At 37.7% G+C, this 19,473-nt stretch overlaps 1 protein-coding gene across 16 annotated transcripts in view; it reads left to right on the plus strand.

Moving 5' to 3' along the window:
- Positions 1–19,473, plus strand: part of ERBIN (erbb2 interacting protein) — a 151,077-nt gene that overhangs the window by 97,388 nt on the left and 34,216 nt on the right. For all 16 annotated transcript variants that reach the window (XM_073993543.1, XM_065546336.2, XM_005557037.5 and 13 more), the window contains 3 exons: positions 169–284; positions 2,142–2,211; positions 18,120–18,219. In XM_073993543.1, coding sequence (XP_073849644.1) covers positions 169–284; positions 2,142–2,211; positions 18,120–18,219 — 286 coding nt within the window. The remainder of the gene's footprint in view (positions 1–168; positions 285–2,141; positions 2,212–18,119; positions 18,220–19,473) is intronic.

The following is a 19,473-nucleotide window of genomic DNA, read 5'->3' on the forward strand; positions in this document are numbered from 1 at the left end:
GAGGTTCCTAAATGCTTTATGTACATAAAAGGTAATAATTAGAAAGTCTAATCATTATTTTTTTTATAAATATGGAGTATATTTCATAACTTTCAAAAATGATGTTTTTATGTGTTGATCAACCTGTAGGCCAAATTTTTTGATCCTCAGTTTATATTTCTCTTTCAGATTGGAAGCTGGAAAAATGTAACTGTGCTGTTTCTCCATTCCAATAAACTTGAGACACTTCCAGAGGAAATGGGTGATATGCAAAAATTAAAAGTCATTAATTTAAGTGACAATAGGTTTGTGATACTATATTCATCAGTTGGTTTATAGGAGATGTTGGTTAGATGAAATTAAGTTTCATATGATATATAATAGAATAACTAGTGCTTGTTTCTCTTTAAATATACATAGTAAGTCCTCAATGTTACTGATAGGCTCTTGGAAAGTGTGACTTTCAGTGAAACAACATATAATGAAATCACTTCTTTCGTTCATCAGTGTTTTAAGAAAATGACATTATTTGAGGACCTGCCATACACAGTTTTGCAAAAGCTGTGGTTTCCAGGAACTTATCAGTAACATTAAATGAGGTCTTAAGTGTGTATTTTTGTTTTTTCTTTAAATACAAGGAGTGGTCTAATTTTTCTGATGTTAATTTATCATACGGTGGTTGTTACTGTTCATTGTGGGTTGACTTAGCTATATATTCCTTATTCTCTCCTTACAGTTACCTTTTATTCCTAAAGTCACATCTTCACCTTAATATTGCTATGTAACAAAACAATTTTGGAATGTATCTAGTCTGTTGCTAATATTTTTCTGGACAGAAATCTGGTTTCAGCAAAGCCAAGATGCAGAGCAAATTGATCACTAGGGTTGTAAATTGGAACAATGTTTAAGTTAAAAACAGAATGTCCATACTTTTTCCTGAGGTAAACATACTAATGATGATTCAACTGCATTTGTAGAGTGTTTTCACTTTTTGCTTTCATAGTGTCTTGTGAAGTCTTCAAAACAGCTCTATGAAATAGTATAATAGTATTGCCATTTTATGTAGGAGGGTTTTAAGACTCAGATTTAAGGTGACTCACATAGCTTATAAGGTAGAGCTTTAATTTAAACTCAGTTTTTTTACTAATTATGTTATTCTAACTTCTGTTTTATTTAAAAGAACCACTGCTTTCTTAAGTCAGTGTTTGACCCTTTAATTCCTACAACTCACAGTAGGTTGTGCAAATTACCTTGAAAGAAAGCCATGGAAGACTAGTTAGGCATAAGATAGCAAGGCTGAATTGGATAATTCCCTCTTAAATAGGGTATTTTCATTTAGTATTCTAATGAGTATTTATAGTTGACCCTCTGTATTTGTGGGTTCTGCAAGTGTGGATTCAAACAACTTCAGATCGAAAATATTTGGAAGAAAATTGTGTCAGTACTGAACGTGTACCAACATTCCCATTGTTATTCCCTAAACAGTACGGTATACCAACTGTTTACATAGCATTTGTATTCTAATAGGTATTATAAGTACTCTAGAAATGATTTAAAATATATGGGGGGGATGTACATAGGTTATATGCAAATACTATACAATTTTATATAAGGGATTGAGCATCTGCAGATTTTGGTGTCTGAGGGAGATCCTGGAACCAGTCTTCCACAGATACTGATGAATGACTGCACTTTGTTTTTACTCATTATCATCTTAGGATAGTCTTCTAGATTACATAACTGCTGGCTCACAAATAGAGAGCAGTGCAGTTTTTATATCAAACTATCACTAAGAGTGCTTCCTATAACAGTTTGTTCTGAGTACAAATAAACCAAAGCAGTTTTATGAGACATTCCTTAATGTGTTCTTTTCTCTAAGGCAGGGACAGTTAACTGTTATTTTTAAAGGTTATTCTGTTGTCCATTTTCTTGCCAGGTGAATTGATTCAATTAAAGAATTAATATTTTTGAAACGAATTCTTGTAAAACTAGATATTTTGTCTTATATCCTGTACAAATAATTATATGGGACTTTTCTAGATTTTTTTCTCCTATTTTCATGTGCAACTATACAGCATTTTTCAGAAAACCTTTGAGCCCTCATTCATTTTAAATCTTCTCAAATTTTAAAGTTTAATTTTTGTTTGTATTTTTTCCTACAGATTAAAGAATTTGCCCTTTAGCTTTACAAAGCTACAGCAATTGACAGCTATGTGGCTCTCAGATAATCAGGTTCGCATTCTGATTTTATAAGTTAATGGAGTTCCTATTTGTGTTATATAATTTTGCACTGTGATTTACATAGGGTCATTTAAGAGCAGCTATACAGTGGTACACGTGTAAATGTATCTTTTATATAAGAAAAATCTCGAACTATTTAGAAGGACATAACTTTTTATAAAATAGGTATCGATTTATAAGTAATGAATTCTGTTGGACTTGCCTGATTTCTCCTAAATCTGTGAAAATATTGAGAGATTAGGAAGTCAGACTCAAACTCTGACTTTAATAGCATTATCTCATACACTTGTCATATTTTATAGTGAGAACACTTAAAGTCTACTTGGTAATTTCAAGACTATAACAGTGTTATTAACTGTAGTCACCACGTTGTACAGTAGAGCTCTTGAACTTATTCCTCCTAACTTGACTTTTGTACCCTTTGACCAGTATATCCCAATCCATGCTCCAGCCCACCCCTGCCAGCTCCGAAACCCACCATTTTACTCTTAGTTTCTTTGAGTTTATCTTTTTTAGATTCCTCATATAAGTGAAAGTGTGTGACATTTATCTTCTTGTTCCTGCTTATTTCACTTAACATAACGTCCTCTAGGTTCATCCATGTTGTTGCAAGTGACAGGATTTCCTGAATAGTATTCCATTGTGATTGTATGTGTATTTGTGTACACACACTACATTTTCTTTATTCATTCATCCATTCATGGGCACTTAGGCTGATTTGCTATTGTGAATTCTGCTGCAGTGAACATGGGAGTGCAGACATCTCTTCAACATACTGATTTTATTTCTTTTGAATATATATCCAGTAATGAGATTGCTGGATTGTATGATAGTTCCATTTTTAATATTTTGAGGAACATCCATAATATATTCCCACCAACAGTGTGTAAGGATTCCTTGTAAGTTGTTATAACAAAATAGAATATACAATTTACTGATCTTCTTAATTAAAAAATTAATGCTTGTTATTTAATGTTGAGCAATACTTTATAATAATTTATTTAAAGCTCTATTTTCCCAGTGTTGGATACACTGGTCTCATATGATACTTATGAACTCTGCAGCCAAATTTTCTTGGGAAACTGTATTGTATTCTAATTCTAGATTATATTAACAGCCCTGAGGTGTTAATGCAGTAAAGAAACCCACAAGGATTCTTCATAACTTTTTAACTGGGTATCCTTCTCTGTTCTGTTCTGTCTTGTTCCATGCTGTACTTTTCTTTCTTTTTTTTTTTTTTTTGAGACAGAGTCTCTCTCTGCTGCCAGGCTGGAGTGCAGTGGCGTGATCTCAGCTCACTGCACCCTCCACCTCCCGGGTTCAAGCAATTCTCCTGCCTCGGCCTCCTGAGTAGCTGGGACTACAGGCATGTGCCACCACTCCCAGCTAATTTTTGTATTTTTAGTAGAGATGGGGTTTCACCATGTTGGCCAGGATGGTCTCAATCTCTTGACCTCATGATCCGCCCGCCTCAGCCTCCCAGAAGTGCTGGGATTACAGGCGTGAGCCACCACACCCTGCCTTGGGGCCCGTTTCTTACCTAGCCCTTACTGTTATCCCAAAAGCCTTAAATTTATGTTAATCTATGGTTATGAATAAGACTGTATTATTTACCTGCTTTGCAAATTTAGAGAGAATATTAAAATGATGATACATTGCCGTTATTAGAGTTTTTTGTTTGTTTTTGTTTTTTGACAGAGTCTTGCTCTGTCACCCAGGCTGGAGTGCAGTGGCATGATGTTGGCTCACTGCAACCTCTGTCCCCCGGGCTCAAGCAATTCTCCTGCCTCAGCCTCCAGAGTAGCTGGGATTACAGGCGTGTGCCACCATGCCTGGCTAATTTTTGTATTTTTTTAGTAGAGACGGGGTTTCACCATGTTGGCCAGGCTGGTCTCAAACTCCTGACCTCAGGTAATCCGCCCACCTCAGCCTCCCAAAGTGCTGGGATTACAGGTATGAGCCACCATGCCCGGCCTTATTGGAGCTTTTTAACACAGGCAATTACTGTGTCTGTTATATGTGGAACTGATTTCTCTTAATTGAATAGTATATGTTTAAACTTGATTTGAAATTTTGCGACTAGATTCAGAAAACATTTGCTGGACCCCATCTTATGCCATTTACTAACTTCACAATGAATGAGATGTACCTCCTGATCTTGAGGAACTCTTAGACTAATTCTATTAGTAGAGTAGCACTTTTTTTTTTTTTTTTTTTTTTTTTTGAGGCGGGGTCTTGCTCTGCCATCTAGGCTGGAGTACACTGGTATAATTAAGATTCAGTGGAATCTTCAACTCCTGGGGTCAAGCAGTCCTCCCGCCTCAGCATCCCAAGTAGCTGGGGGACCACAAGTGCGTATCACCACGCCCAGCTAAATTTTTTTTTTTAAACGTTTTTAGTAGTGATAAGATCTCATGATATTGCCCAGACTAGTCTCGAACTCCTGGACTCAAGCCATCCCCCTGCCTCAGCCTCCCACAGTGCTGGGACTACAGGTGTTAACCACCGTGCCTGGCCTGCAGTAGCACTTTTGTGGACAAATTAATGCCAGCAAATTATACCAGATGATTCATTTTAATGAAATTAACCAAGTATCTGCTACAGTTTCTTCATATTTACAGTGTTCTTTCATTCTATTTACACTTCTCCAATTGATTTAAAACAAAAATTATATGTAGGAGTCTTTGTTCTTCAAAGTTTGACAGAATATTGAGTAAAACAAATCAGGTGTGGCTAGAAAATTTCCCTTACCCTTACCATATGAAGCAATAATTTTGCTGTGAAAGAATGACATGTAGAGGAGAAGGTATACAGAGGTTTGATTGTGAATTATAAAAATAAACTGTTCTACTATTTAATGTTTATGAAAATAAATTGCTCTGGTATGTAGAACAGTACATGCAGTAATATAATTTTCATGAGTTGCTGAAGGCGTGAGCAGAACAATTATTTATTAATTCCCTCATCCATTTTGTGATTCTCAAGAACCATTTATTGAACAACTGCTTTGTGCCAGGCAGTTTAAGGTGGGAAGAACAATATTTAGAAAGTTACTTTAATACAATGTGGTTAAGAGACTTAATAGGACTAAGCTTTAGGATCAAAGATGGGGAAGATAACCGAGGGATGTAAAGGTGAATTTCTGAAGAGGAGGAAATGCCTGCAATGCCTGAATTATCTCTCAAAAGAGGAATGGGGCTGGGTATGGTGATTCACACCTCTAATCCCAGAGCTTTGGGAGGCTGAGGTGGGAGAATCTTTTGAAGCCAGGAGTTTGAGACCAACCTGGGCAACATAGCAACATCCCATCTCTGCAAAAAAATTAAAACATTAGCCAGGTGGGGTAGCACATGCCTGTACAAGTCCAAGCTACTCAGGAGGCTGAGGCTGGAGGATCCTTTGAGCCCAGGAGTTCAAGGTTACAGTGAGCTGTGAGCCTGCCACTGTACTCCAGCATGGGCAACAGAGCAAGATTCTATCTGTAAGATAAAGTTTTTTCAAATAAAAAAGAGGAATAGGATTTTTTGTCTATTTTTTCCCCCTTAAGATTGGGTTTTCATGTGTTGCCGAGTCTGATCTCAAACTTCTAGGCTCAAGTGATCTTCCCACCCCAGCCTTCTGAGTATCTGGGATTATAGACCTGCACCACCATGACCAACTAGGTGTAGGATTTAAAGAAAAAAAAGAGAACAGTGTTCTGGTTTGGAAGAATATCATGAGCATAAGCATTTAGGTGCAAAGCAGCGTAGTATATTCCATAACTCTACAAGCAGGTCATTGTGACAAGAGTATAACAGTGAGAAGGAAAAGGTAGAAAACGAGGCTACAAAGGCAGATAGAGATCAGTTGGTGGAGGATCTTGTATGCCATGCAGAGAAACTTGTCTTATATCTCAAGGATGGCAAATAAGATTTTTAAAAATCTTGTTCTCTTATCAATTATGAGTGGCTTCCTGAAAAATTGTGTTGCAGATTCTGACTTAAATTCAAGCTAGTGGAAAATTGCTGTGATTTGGGTGGCTGTGTAATTTATTGTCCCTAATAGGACACTTTTGGGGGAGTGAAAGGGGCTCCATTGATAAATACATGAGAACAACATGTGTAAATTGTGTCTGTCTCAGGCAAAATGGACATTCGATCGTTCTAGTCATGATCAGTTATTCATATCTGCCATCAGTATAAAAGAAGTGATTTTTATGACACATATAGGATAATATGGGAACCAGTGTAATGTTGAACAGGCAAATAGTCTGATCTCATTGATATTTTAGAAAGGCCTTTTTGGCTGCATGGTGGAAGATGGATTCATCAGGGGTTAGTGCCAAGCATGAAGGCAGGGGAGACTGAGTTGGAGGACATTGTCATACTCTGGGCAACAGAATATGTTGCCTTGAACTAAAGTAATGAAACAGAACTGAGGGAAGAGCAGGTATTTTTGAGGAATAATTTAAAAGATTGCATCAATAGCGCATGAAGAATGCATGTATGTGAAAAGAGAGTAAAAGCAAAGATGAGGGTCAGAGATTTGGCTTCAGTGACTAGGTGGATAATGTTGCCACACCCAGGAAAACTAACCACAAATGAAGAAATACGTTTATGGGACGATGTTAAGTTCTAGTTAAACATGTTGATTTAGAAGTACCTTTTGTATATCCAAGTAGCTATGTATAGAACACGCTGGTGACCATGAACCTAACTTCATTTTCTTCTGTATGCTTTCTGTGCTCTTGGTTTCTCTATTTAAAAATTTCTAACCTTCAGAAATTTCTCAAAATTGCTCCTGAAGTCCTCATTTTCTTTTTTCAGTACTATTATAGGTTTATTCTTTGTGCTTATTTGTAAAAATGTATTCACTTTATTTAAAAAGATTTGTGGCACAAGAAGAAATACACATTGGTGTTCAGCCTATGATCTTAATTAACTTTTTCTAGGGAATGGTTTCATAGCTTTTGTTGTTTCTCAAAAGGAATTATATAAAATTATATTAAAAAAACTTTTAAAATGTTAGTGATGGATGAATCCTGAGGAACACCAACATTTGAATGGCAGTAGACTAAGAGGCTTAAAGAGAGTAGCCATAGAAGTAGAAGGAGAACTGAATGATGATGGTCTCAATTAAGAGTGAAGAAACTGGCCTGAAGAAAGAAGTTAATAAGTTATTGTTAATAAGATAAATGCTGTTGAGAAGTCAGTTCAAATTAAATCTGAAAAATATCCATTATATGTGGCAGTTAGTTAAAGTAATTATAGAGGTATATATCAAAACCCAGATTGAAGAAGTTTAAGGAATATATAGATGATGAAATGGAATCACATAATGTTGATTACTCTTTTTTTTTTTAGATTTTTTTATTATTATTATTATTATACTTTCAGTTCTAGGGTACATGTGCATAACGAGCAGGTTTGTTACATATGTATACTTGTGCCATGTTGGTGTGCTGCACCCATCAACTCGTCAGCACCCATCAACTCGTCATTTACATCAGGTATCCAATGCAGTCCCTCACCCCTCCCTCCTCCCCATGATAGGCCCCAGTGTGTGATGTTCCGCTTCCCGAGTCCAAGTGATCTCATTGCTCAGTTCCCACCTATGAGTGAGAACATGCGGTGTTTGGTTTTCTGTTCTTGTGATAGTTTGCTGAGAATGATGGTTTCCAGCTGCATCCATGTCCCTACAAAGGACACAAACTCATCCTTTTTTATGGCTGCATAGTATTCCATGGTGTATATGTGCCACATTTTCTTAATCCAGTCTGTCACTGATGGACATTTGGGTTGATTCCAAGTCTTTGCTATTGTGAATAGTGCCGCAATAAACATACGTGTGCATGTGTCTTTATAGCAGCATGATTTATAATCCTTTGGGTATATACCCAGTAATGGGATGGCTGGGTCATATGGTACATCTAGTTCTAGATCCTTGAGGAATCGCCATACTGTTTTCCATAATGGTTGAACTAGTTTACAGTCCCACCAACAGTGTAAAAGTGTTCCTATTTCTCCACATCCTCTCCAGCACCTGTTGTTTCCTGACTTTTTAATGATTGCCATTCTAACTGGTGTGAGATGCTATCTCATTGTGGTTTTAATTTGCATTTCTCTGATGGCCAGTAATGACGAGCATTTTTTCATGTGTCTGTTGGCTGTATGAATGTCTTCTTTTGAGAAATGTCTGTTCATATCCTTTGCCCACTTTTTGATGGGGTTGTTTGTTTTTTTCTTGTAAATGTTTGAGTTCTTTGTAGGTTCTGGATATTAGCCCTTTGTCAGATGAGTAGATTGCAAAAATTTTCTCCCATTCTGTAGGTGGCCTGTTCACTCTGATGGTAGTTTCTTTTGCTGTGCAGAAGCTCTTTAGTTTAATTAGATCGCATTTGTCAATTTTGGCTTTTGCTGCCGTTGCTTTTGGTGTTTTAGACATGAAGTCCTTGCCCATGCTTATGTCCTGAATGGTATTATCTAGGTTTTCTTCTAGGGTTTTTATGGTATTAGGTCTAACATTTAAGTCTCTAATCCATCTTGAATTAATTTTCGTATAAGGAGTAAGGAAAGGATCCAGTTTCAGCTTTCTACTTATGGCTAGTCAATTTTCCCAGCACCATTTATTAAATAGGGAATCCTTTCCCCATTTCTTATTTTTGTCAGGTTTGTCAAAGATCAGATGGCTGTAGATGTGTGGTATTATTTCTGAGGACTCTGTTCTGTTCCGTTGGTCTATATCTCTGTTTTGGTACCAGTACCATGGTGTTTTGGTTACTGTAGCCTTGTAGTATAGTTTGAAGTCAGGTAGCGTGATGCCTCCAGCTGTGTTCTTTTGACTTAGAATTGTCTTGGCAATGTGGGCTCTTTTTTGGTTCCATATGAACTTTAAAGCAGTTTTTTTCCAATTCTGTGAAGAAACTCATTGGTAGCTTGATGGGGATGGCATTGAATCTATAAATTACCTTGGGCAGTATGGCCATTTTCACGATATTGATTCTTCCTATCCATGAGCATGGTATGTTCTTCCATTTGTTTGTGTCTTCTTTTATTTCACTGAGCAGTGGTTTGTAGTTCTCCTTGAAGAGGTCCTTTACATCCCTTGTCAGTTGGATTCCTAGGTATGTTATTCTCCTTGACGCAATTGTGAATGGAAGTTTATTCATGATTTGGCTCTCTGTTTGTCTGTTACTGGTGTATAAGAATGCTTGTGATTTTTGCACATTGATTTTGTATCCTGAGACTTTGCTGAAGTTGCTTATCAGCTTAAGGAGATTTTGGGCTGAGACAGTGGGGTTTTCTAAATATACAATCATGTCATCTGCAAACAGGGACAATTTGACTTCTTCTTTTCCTAACTGAATACCCTTGATTTCTTTCTCTTGCCTGATTGCCCTAGCCAGAACTTCCAACACTATGTTGAATAGGAGTGGTGAGAGAGGGCATCCCTGTCTTGTGCCAGTTTTCAAAGGGAATTTTTCCAGTTTTTGCCCATTCAGTATGATATTGGCTGTGGGTTTGTCATAAATAGCTCTTATTATTTTGAGATACATTCCATCAATACCGAATTTATTGAGCGTTTTTAGCATGAAGGGCTGTTGAATTTTGTCAAAGGCCTTTTCTGCATCTATTGAGATAATCATTTGGTTTTTGTCTTTGGTTCTGTTTATATGCTGGATTATGTTTATTGATTTGCATATGTTGAGCCAGCCTTGCATCCCAGGGATGAAGCCCACTTGATCATGGTGGATAAGCTTTTTGATGTGCTGTTGAATCCGGTTTGCCAGTATTTTATTGAGGATTTTTGCATCAATGTTCATCAGGGATATTGGTCTAAAATTCTCTTTTTTTGTTGTGTCTCCACCAGGCTTTGGTATCAGGATGATGTTGGCCTCATAAAATGAGTTAGGGAGGATTCCCTCTTTTTCTATTGATTGGAATAGTTTCAGAAGGAATGGTACCAGCTCCTCCTTGTACCTCTGGTAGAATTCAGCTGTGAATCCATCTGGTCCTGGACTTTTTTTGGGTAGTAGGCTATTTATTATTGCCTCAATTTCAGAGCCTGTTATTGGTCTATTCAGGAATTCAGCTTCTTCCTAGTTTAGTCTTGGGAGAGTGTAAGTGTCCAGGAAATTATCCATTTCTTCTAGATTTTCTAATTTATTTGCGTAGAGGTGTTTATAGTATTCTCTGATGGTAGTTTGTATTTCTGTGGGGTCGGTGGTGATATCCCCTTTATCATTTTTTATTGCGTCTATTTGATTCTTCTCTCTTTTCTTCTTTATTAGTCTTGCTAGCGGTCTATCAATTTTGTTGATCTTTTCAAAAAGCAACTCCTGGATTCATTGATTTTTTGGAGGGTTTTTTTGTGTCTCTATCTCCTTCAGTTCTGCTCTGATCTTAGTTATTTCTTGCCTTCTGCTAGCTTTTGAATGTGTTTGTTCTTGCTTCTCTAGTTCTTTTGTGATGTTAGAGTGTCAATTTTAGATCTTTCCAGCTTTCTCTTGTGTGCATTTAGTGCTATAAATTTCCCGCTACACACAGCTTTAAATGTGTCCCCGAGATTTTGGTATGTTGTATCTTTGTTCTCATTGGTTTCAAAGAACATCTGTATTTCTGCCTTTATTTCATTATGTACCCAGTAGTCATTCAGGAGCAGGTTATTCAGTTTCCATGTAGTTGAGCGGTTTTGATTGAGTTTCTTAGTCCTGAGTTCTAGTTTGATTGCACTGTGGTCTGAGAGACAGTTTGTTATAATTTCTGTTCTTGTACATTTGCTGAGGAGTGTTTTACTTCCAATTATGGTCAATTTTGGAATAAGTGTGATGTGGTGCTGAGAAGAATGTATATTCTGTTGATTTGGGGTGGAGAGTTCTGTAGATGTCTATTAGGTCTGCTTGCTGCAGAGAGGAGTTCAATTCCTGGATATCCTTGTTAACTTTCTGTCTCGTTGATCTGTCTAATGTTGACAGTGGGGTGTTGAAGTCTCCCATTATTATTGTATGGGAGTCTAAGTCTCTTTGTAAGTCTCTAAGGACTTGCTTTATGAATCTGGGTGCTCCTGTATTGGGTGCATATATATTTAGGATAGTTAGCTCTTCCTGTTGAATTGATCCCTTTACCATTATGTAATGGCCTTCTTTGTCTCTTTTGATCTTTGCTGGTTTAAAGTCTGTTTTATCAGAGACTAGTATTGCAACCCCTGCTTTTTTTTGTTCTCCATTTGCTTGGTAGATCTTCCTCCATTCCTTTATTTTGAGCCTATATATGTCTCTGCATGTGAGTTGGGTCTCCTGAATACAGGAAACTGATGGGTCTTGACTCTTTATCCATTTTGCCAGTCTGTGTCTTTTAATTGGAGCATTTAGTCCATTTACATTTAAAGTTAATATTGTTATGTGTGAACTTGATCCTGCCATTATGATATTAACTGGTTATTTTGCTCGTTAGTTGATGCAGTTTCTTCCTAGCCCCGATGGTCTTTACATTTCGGCATGTTTTTGCAATGGCTGGTACCGGTTGTTCCTTTCCATGTTGAGTGCTTCCTTTAGGGTCTCTTGTAAGTCAGGCCTGGTGGTGACAAAATCTCTAAGCATTTACTTATCTGTAAAGGATTTTATTTCTCCTTCACTTACGAAACTTAGTTTGGCTGGATATGAAATTCTGGGTTTAAAATTCTTTTCTTTAAGAGTGTTGAATATTGGCCCCCACTCTCTTCTGGCTTGTAGAGTTTCTTCCGAGAGATCTGCTATTAGTCTGATGGGCTTCCCTTTGTGGGTAACCCGACCTTTCTCTCTGGCTGCCCTTAAGATTTTTTCCTTCATTTCAACTTTGGTGAATCTGGCAATTATGTGTCTTGGAGTTGCTCTTCTCGAGGAGTATCTTTGTGGTGTTCTCTGTATTTCCTGAATTTGAATGTTGGCCTGCCCTACTAGGTTGGGGAAGTTCTGGATGATATCCTGAAGAGTGTTTTCCAACTTGGTTCCATTTTCTTCCTCGCTTTCAAGCACCCCAATCGGACGTAGATTTGGTCTTTTTACATAATCCCATACTTCTTGCAGGCTGTGTTAATTTCTTTTTCTTCTTTTTTCTTTAGATTTCTCTTCTCGCTTCATTTCATTCATTTGATCCTCAATCGCTGATACTCTTTCTTCCAGTTGATCGAGTCGGTTACTGAAGCTTGTGCATTTGTCACGTATTTCTCGTGTCATGGTTTTCATCTCTGTCAGTTCGTTTATGGCCTTCTCTGCATTAATTATTCTAGTTATCAATTCTTCCACTCTTTTTTCAAGATTTTTAGTTTCTTTGCACTGGGTACGTAATTTCTCCTTTAGCTCTTGAGAAGTTTGATGGATTGGAGCCGCCTTCTCTCATCTGGTCAAAGTCATTCTCCGTCCAGCTTTGATCCATTGCTGGCGATGAGCTGCGTTCCTTTGCAGGGGGCGATGTGCTCTTATTTTTTGAATTTCCATCCTTTCTGCCCTGCTTTTTCCCCATCTTTGTGGTTTTATCTGCCTCTGGTCTTTGATGATGGTGACGTACTTATGGGGTTTTGGTGTGGGTGTCCTTCCTGTTTGTTAGTTTTCCTTCTAACAGTCAGGACCCTCAGCTATAGGTCTGTTGGAGATTGCTTGAGGTCCACTCCAGACCCTGTCTGCCTGGGTATCAGCAGCAGAGGCTGCAGAAGATAGAATATTGCTGAACAGCGAGTGTAACTGTCTGATTCTTGCTTTGGAAGCTTCCTCTCAGGGGTGTACTCCACCGTGTGAGGTGTGGGGTGTCGGTCTGCCCCTAGTGGGGGATGTCTCCCAGTTAGGCTACTCAGGGGTCAGGGACCCACTTGAGCAGGCAGTCTGTTCGTTCTCAGATCTCAGCCTCCGTGTTGGGAGATCCACTGCTCTCTTCAAAGCTGTCAGACAGAGTCGTTTGCGTCTGCAGAGGTTTCAGCTGCTTTGTTGTTGTTGTTGTTGTTGTTGTTGTTTAGCTGTGCCCTGTCCCCAGAGGTGGAGTCTACAGAGACAGGCAGGACTCCTTGAGCTGCTGTGAGCTCCACCCAGTTCCGATTACTCTTTAAGAAGGTTGGATGAGAAGAAAATGGAATGGAACGTAAAGAAATTGATAGCTAGCAGCAGGAAAAGTGTAGGGATCCTTTAATATTGGAGAGCATGTTTACAGGTTGTTGGAAAGAAGCTGTGTGACGAGTAAGATTAAGAATATGAGGGCCAAGTGCGGTGACTCATGCCTGTAATCCCAATACTTTGGGAGGCCTAGGCGGTTGGATGACCTGAGATCAGGAGTTCAAGACCAGCCTGACCCATATGGTGAAACCCCGTCTCTACTAAAAATACAAAAATTAGCTGGGCATGGTGGCATGTGCCTGTAGTCTCAACTACTCAGGAGGCTGAGACAAGAGAATTGATTGAACCCGGGAGGTGGACGTTGCAGTGAGCCGAGATCACTCCACTGCACTCCACAGCACTCCACACTCCAGCCTGGGTGACAGAGCAAGACTCTGTCTCAAAAAAAAAAAAAAAAAAAAAAAGAGAAGCAGTTGGATAATGGGTAGAAAATGATAGAAAAGCTATGACAGGAATTCTCAGCCTGTTGGAGGGAGTTGGGTGTGACGTTTGTGAAAGGGAGGAGAGGAAATAGTGTACGTTATAATACTCTTAGAATATAGAATTTTCCATACTCAGAGCTGTCCTTTTTTTTTTTTTTTTTTTTTTTTTTTTTTGAGACTATCTCACTCTGTCTCCCAGGCTGGGGTGCAGTGGCTCCATCTTGGCTCACTGCAGCCTCCTCCTCCTGGGTCCAGGCAATTCTCCTGCCCCAGCCTCTTGAGTAGTTGGGACTACAGGCCTGCCACCACACCTAGCTTTTTGTATTTTTAGTAGAGACGGGGTTTCACCATGTTGGCCAGGCTGTTCTCAAACTCCTGATTTCACGTGATCCACCCACCTCGGCCTCCCAAAGTGCTGAGATTACAGGCGTTAGCCACCCCGCACAACCTCGTAGCTGTTCTTGAATCCTTGTTTTTTGTTTGTTTGTTTGTTTTTTAGGGAAGATATTTTCAGAGTACAATTTAGGAAACATAGAAGGATTTTCAGGTAGCATGTAGAGCCTGGTTGAAGTATTATTAGTATCAGTACACTAATATGAGTACAAATTAATAATCACTCCACAAGTTTGTGGTGATACTAATTTGCTCAGCAATGTAATATAGAGAAAGCACACAACTGGAAGGATTTTGGGCTGTAGTTTTGCCAAGACAGGTGCAAGAAAAGAATAATGCAGTGAGGAGGTCTTGGTTTGTGGCAAGAAAGTGGTTTAAGATACAGTGTGGTACAAAAGGGTAATCAAAGACGGAGTAAAGGGTGGGAAGAATGTTAAAAGGTCAGGGTATTAGTAGTCTTGCTGAGGGTGATCAGCAAGTACTGTGAGAGCAGTGGAGTGGGAGGGCTGCATGATGTCTGTGTTACCATACTCTGCTGGTTGTCCTTTTGCCTGACTGCTCCTCAGTCTCCTTTTCAGACATATTTGTTCTGCCTGTGCCTTACATGTTTGTGCTCCTCATGGTTACCCTAGGCTCTGCTTTAATTTCTCCATACTTTGTCTTGAAATTGCTATCTGTATCCTCATTATTCCTAACAATATCTGCAGCCCAGTTCTTGTGCCAGAGCTTCACATTCATATAGCTCAATTCCTGCTTAACATTGCCACCTAAATGTCTCAAATTCAATAAGCCCAAAATTGAGTATACCATCTTCTGCCCCATCTTCTGCCCCAAATATATTTCTCCCACACCCCCCAGCTTCTTTAGCTTGGTAAATAATACTTGATGGAGGCAGAGGCCTAGAAATACAACCCTTAACTACGGTTTTTCCCTGTACTTCAGTCCAGTTCATAGACAAGCCCTATTGAATCTTAAACATCTTCAAGTGTTTGTGTATTTTGCTTTATCCCTACTGCCACTCCCTTAAATACTGTTCACCATCATCTTTCACTTAAGACTTGCACTGTCCAGTACCATAGCCACTAGTGTCAAGGGACTGGTCCAAATTGAGATTTGGTGTGAGTGTAAGATACACACTGGTGTCTGTAGCCTTAGTATTAACAGAGAATATATATGGTCATGTTCATAATTTTTTTGATTATATGTTAAAATGATATTTTGAATATGTAAAGTTAAATGCATTATCAAAATTTCATCTTTTTTTGCCATTTTAAAATGTGTGGCTACTAAAGGATTCTAAAGTGATCAGACTGGGTGTGGTGGCTCACACCTGTAATCCTAGCACTTTGAGAAGTCAAGGCAGGAGGCTTACTTGAGGCCAGGAGTTTGAGACCTGCCTGGGTGACGTAACAAGACCCCATCTCTTAAAAGATATATATATATAGCCAGTCATGGTGGCACATACCTGTAGTACCAGCTGCTTGGGAGGCTGAGGCAGGAAGATTGCTTCAGCCCAGAAGTTCTAGGTTACAATGAGCTATGATCATGCCACTGCACTCCAGCCTGGGTGACAGAGCAAGATTCTCTTTAAAAAAAAAAAAAAGGAAAAGAAAAAGAAAATTATAAATAATCTGTGGTTCTCATTTTTGTCTTATCTTACAGTTCTTTCGAACAGTGCTGACAGTGTTGAGCTAACTTCCTAATAGGTCTCTGCCTCCAGTGTTGCTCCCAGTTCCAATCCCTTATTACCCATTCTGAACCACATTGTAATTTGAGTGATTCTTTAATCTGATCCCAGCACTAACCTACTTAAAAACCTTTTCATTGTTTCTTTTTTCTTTATATTATATGCCTCAAGAGCCTGCTCGCCTTGTGGGTTTGTCTCTATCCCATACACATTCATTCTCATTTCTCCAAATCAGTCCTGCTTTCTTGGAACATTCTTCCTTCTCTTTCTTACCTGGCTTCTTACCGTCTTATCCTCACCTTAGACTTTCTTTCAGGAATGCTTTGCTAATCATTCAAGATAATGGGAAGTGAATTTCTCCTCCTATATGTTCTCCCTGCATACTGTACCCTGTCTACTCTGTAATTACACTTGAAATTACAATTGCAGTTGCCTATTTTGTTACCTGTATTCTTCCTCTCATAAACTCTACAAAGTCAGTAAAGATAACATGCTTTGCTCACCACTCTGTACACAGAGCCTGTCATAGTGCTTTGCAATATAAAAGGCTCTTAGTAAATATTCATTGAATGAGTCATTTTTATATTTCAGAGAAGAATATTTACAGGTGATATTTTAGGAATTGTGGCATAGGAATAGAATATCTGAAATGAAATCGGATTAAAGATCTCTGAAGTTGGGTGTTCAGGGAACTGAGAGGCCAGATACACTGTTCTCAATTCCTTTTTCTGTCTCTGTGCCTCATAAATAACAGGTGACTAGGTTTCTTATTACATCTTTGTTGACATGTAATTCATGTACCATACAATGAACCCCTTTTAAAGGATACAATTCAGTGATTTTTAGTATAGTCACAGAGTTACGCAACAATTATAACAGTTTTAGAAGATTTTCAGGGCGATAAGTTTTTAAAAGCCTTCCAGATAATTTTTAAATGCTCATCTAAGGGCACTTATTTTTTCTTCTCACACATTGTTCATCTGCTGAGAAGCCAAAAGTATGGAAATGTCATCTGTGTTTTGTATATGTTGAATTACCCATGACTTTGGAAAAATTTGGTGTAAAAGAGCCAAGAATAGATGAGTACCACCAAGAGGCCAGTAGATAATAGGACAGGAGATTGACTATGGAAGGTACGGGTTATAAATGCCTCAAAGGAACAGGAATTTAAATCTGAGGATAGGGGAGGAATGATGTCACAGCATTGTAAGTGCTACCCTCACCTCCTGACTTGGGGCGGATGAGGTAGGAGAGAATAAATTAACCCCTATATTTGAGGCCTGAGGGAAGCACTGTCTTTGAGAAGGGAGTAGAGCTACCATTTCCATTATCTGAGGGTCAAGGAAATTTTTCAGGAATTTGAAATGTAGGGCAGTTTTTGTTTGCTGAGGAACAGAGGGGAATGTTTGAATGGGAGTAAGATTACAGGATGCAATTAACTAGCTGGAAGGTTTTCACAGGAGTAGGTGCAAAGAATTAAGTAATAGGGTCGCATGTGAGGGGAGAATTGCGTAGTTCTCTGTCCGTCTGGAGTCAGCCAAGGCTTTTATTGGTAGGATTTTAGGTGAATAGCAAAAAGAATTAATTATATTAAAAAATAGATGGATAACATTTGTTAACTAGTTAAGGAAAAAATCATAAGAAAAAAGAAGGTCCAAATTTCCTGGGGGGCTCCACCACTGAGTGACTTACTGGTGTCATTACTGTAGATGGGATACACGAGTGCACAAGAGGAAGAAAGAGAAGCTTTTTTTCATCATTCTCTTTTCATCATTGTTTTCATGAAGAGAATCATCATTCTCTTTTCCTCAGTGATGAATTGTTTTCATCTTTCTCTTTTCAGCTGCTAACTAGAATAAACATTTAGATAACCAGACTAACCCTTCCAAGTAATTTTTTCCAAAAGCATTTTAGTGAAGGGGAATACTAGAGAGGGCAAAATAATATACAATGGAAAGGCTTATTTTATAACTTTATTAAATATATCACTGTGTTAATAAGTAATGGACTGTGGGTAAACTTAGTATATGAAATCTTTTAAAACTTGATATTTCATTAACTTGATTTACTTACTTTATACTAAAAACTAAATTTTATTTGTTGGATTTTAATATGGTTTCAAATCAATGCCTAAAGTATTATTGTATATAGTTAGATTTGTTTGTAACCTACACATTGATATTTTATAGAAAAAGTGGTATGTACTTATGCAGAGGAATTGCTGAATATGTATTTGCTTTAGGGTTATTGAAATTAAGCATTTATTTTCCTTCTCTAGTCCAAACCCCTGATACCTCTTCAAAAAGAAACTGATTCAGAGACCCAGAAAATGGTGCTTACCAACTACATGTTCCCTCAACAGCCAAGGACTGAGGATGGTAGGAATTTCATAATCTATTTTCTTGTTAAAAACACATACTAATTTAAAAGGTGTGAAGTGAACTTTAAGTCTCGAAGACTTTTACTAGTTTGATGGGACTTTAGAGAATTGACCAAAAAAGTTCATTTCAAAATAATGGAAAAATAGGGCACGATTTCAGGGGTTGAATTTAGAGGTATAATTGTAGCATATGCTTCCTTAAATGATTCCTTTAAATTAAACCACAGTGTTAAAATTGGTAACTTAAAAACATTTAGCTGTATGCTAGGAATAAATGTTAAGTGTTATGTGATAAGAATTATTAAACCAGGAAATATTTTCTTCACTCGTGAACTTAATATTACACTTGGATCTACACTGGATCAGCATAATCTGTTGAACTCTGACTATAAATGCTACTCTTAAATTCTTTTATTTTGCCTGACAAGGGGGAATATACCTTTTACTACTGGGCACAGATGTTTTTTATAGATTATGGTGCGACAACCTTTTAGACTAACGAGCAAATTGTTTCTAGTATATGTTTTACTCTCTGCGTGTGTGTGTGTGTGTTTATTATATTACACTTAAAGTAACTGTAATTTTTATGTATCTTCTTTCTGACACCAGTGAAAATACCTGTTGTTTGAAATTATTTATAAATTAATTCTTAATACATAGAAACACTGAAGAAAAAATGTAAGTCAGTCATTTCAATCATCAGTCTTAATTTATAAACTATACCACAGGCAAGTTAAATAGATTATTGAACTTCAGTTTCCTTATCTTGAAATGATGATAATAGTTCTTTTGGAGCACATCCACATTCGTTCACTACAAAACACTCTGGAACCAAGCATTTCAGATAAGGGATACTTATGCTAGTATTCTGTCCTCTCATGTAAAAGAACAATTATCTAGTATATTGCATAGCTGATTATAACATTATTTAGAGGATGCTTACCCTTACTTCCTATTTTCCAGAAATCATCTTCAGAGACAAAGAAAAGTAGGAAATTGAGACATAAGTTTTAGTGAATAAAACAAAAAAACTTAGCTACTGATGCATTCGAGTATTTATTGTAATTCCCCACATGGCACTGCTTACAGCATAAGCAGAGTTTGCATTTCTATTTTTAACTTAATTTCTAATTCATGAAATTATTGTTCACATAAAACAGTGATCACTATTGACAGCTTAATATTAAGTATACTATATTTTGTTATGGAAACATACTTCCATATTTTATTGTATTGCTAAATTTGGAGATTA

The sequence above is a fragment of the Macaca fascicularis genome, chromosome 6, assembly GCF_037993035.2.
Source record: "Macaca fascicularis isolate 582-1 chromosome 6, T2T-MFA8v1.1".
NCBI classification, from domain to species: Eukaryota; Metazoa; Chordata; class Mammalia; order Primates; family Cercopithecidae; genus Macaca; species Macaca fascicularis.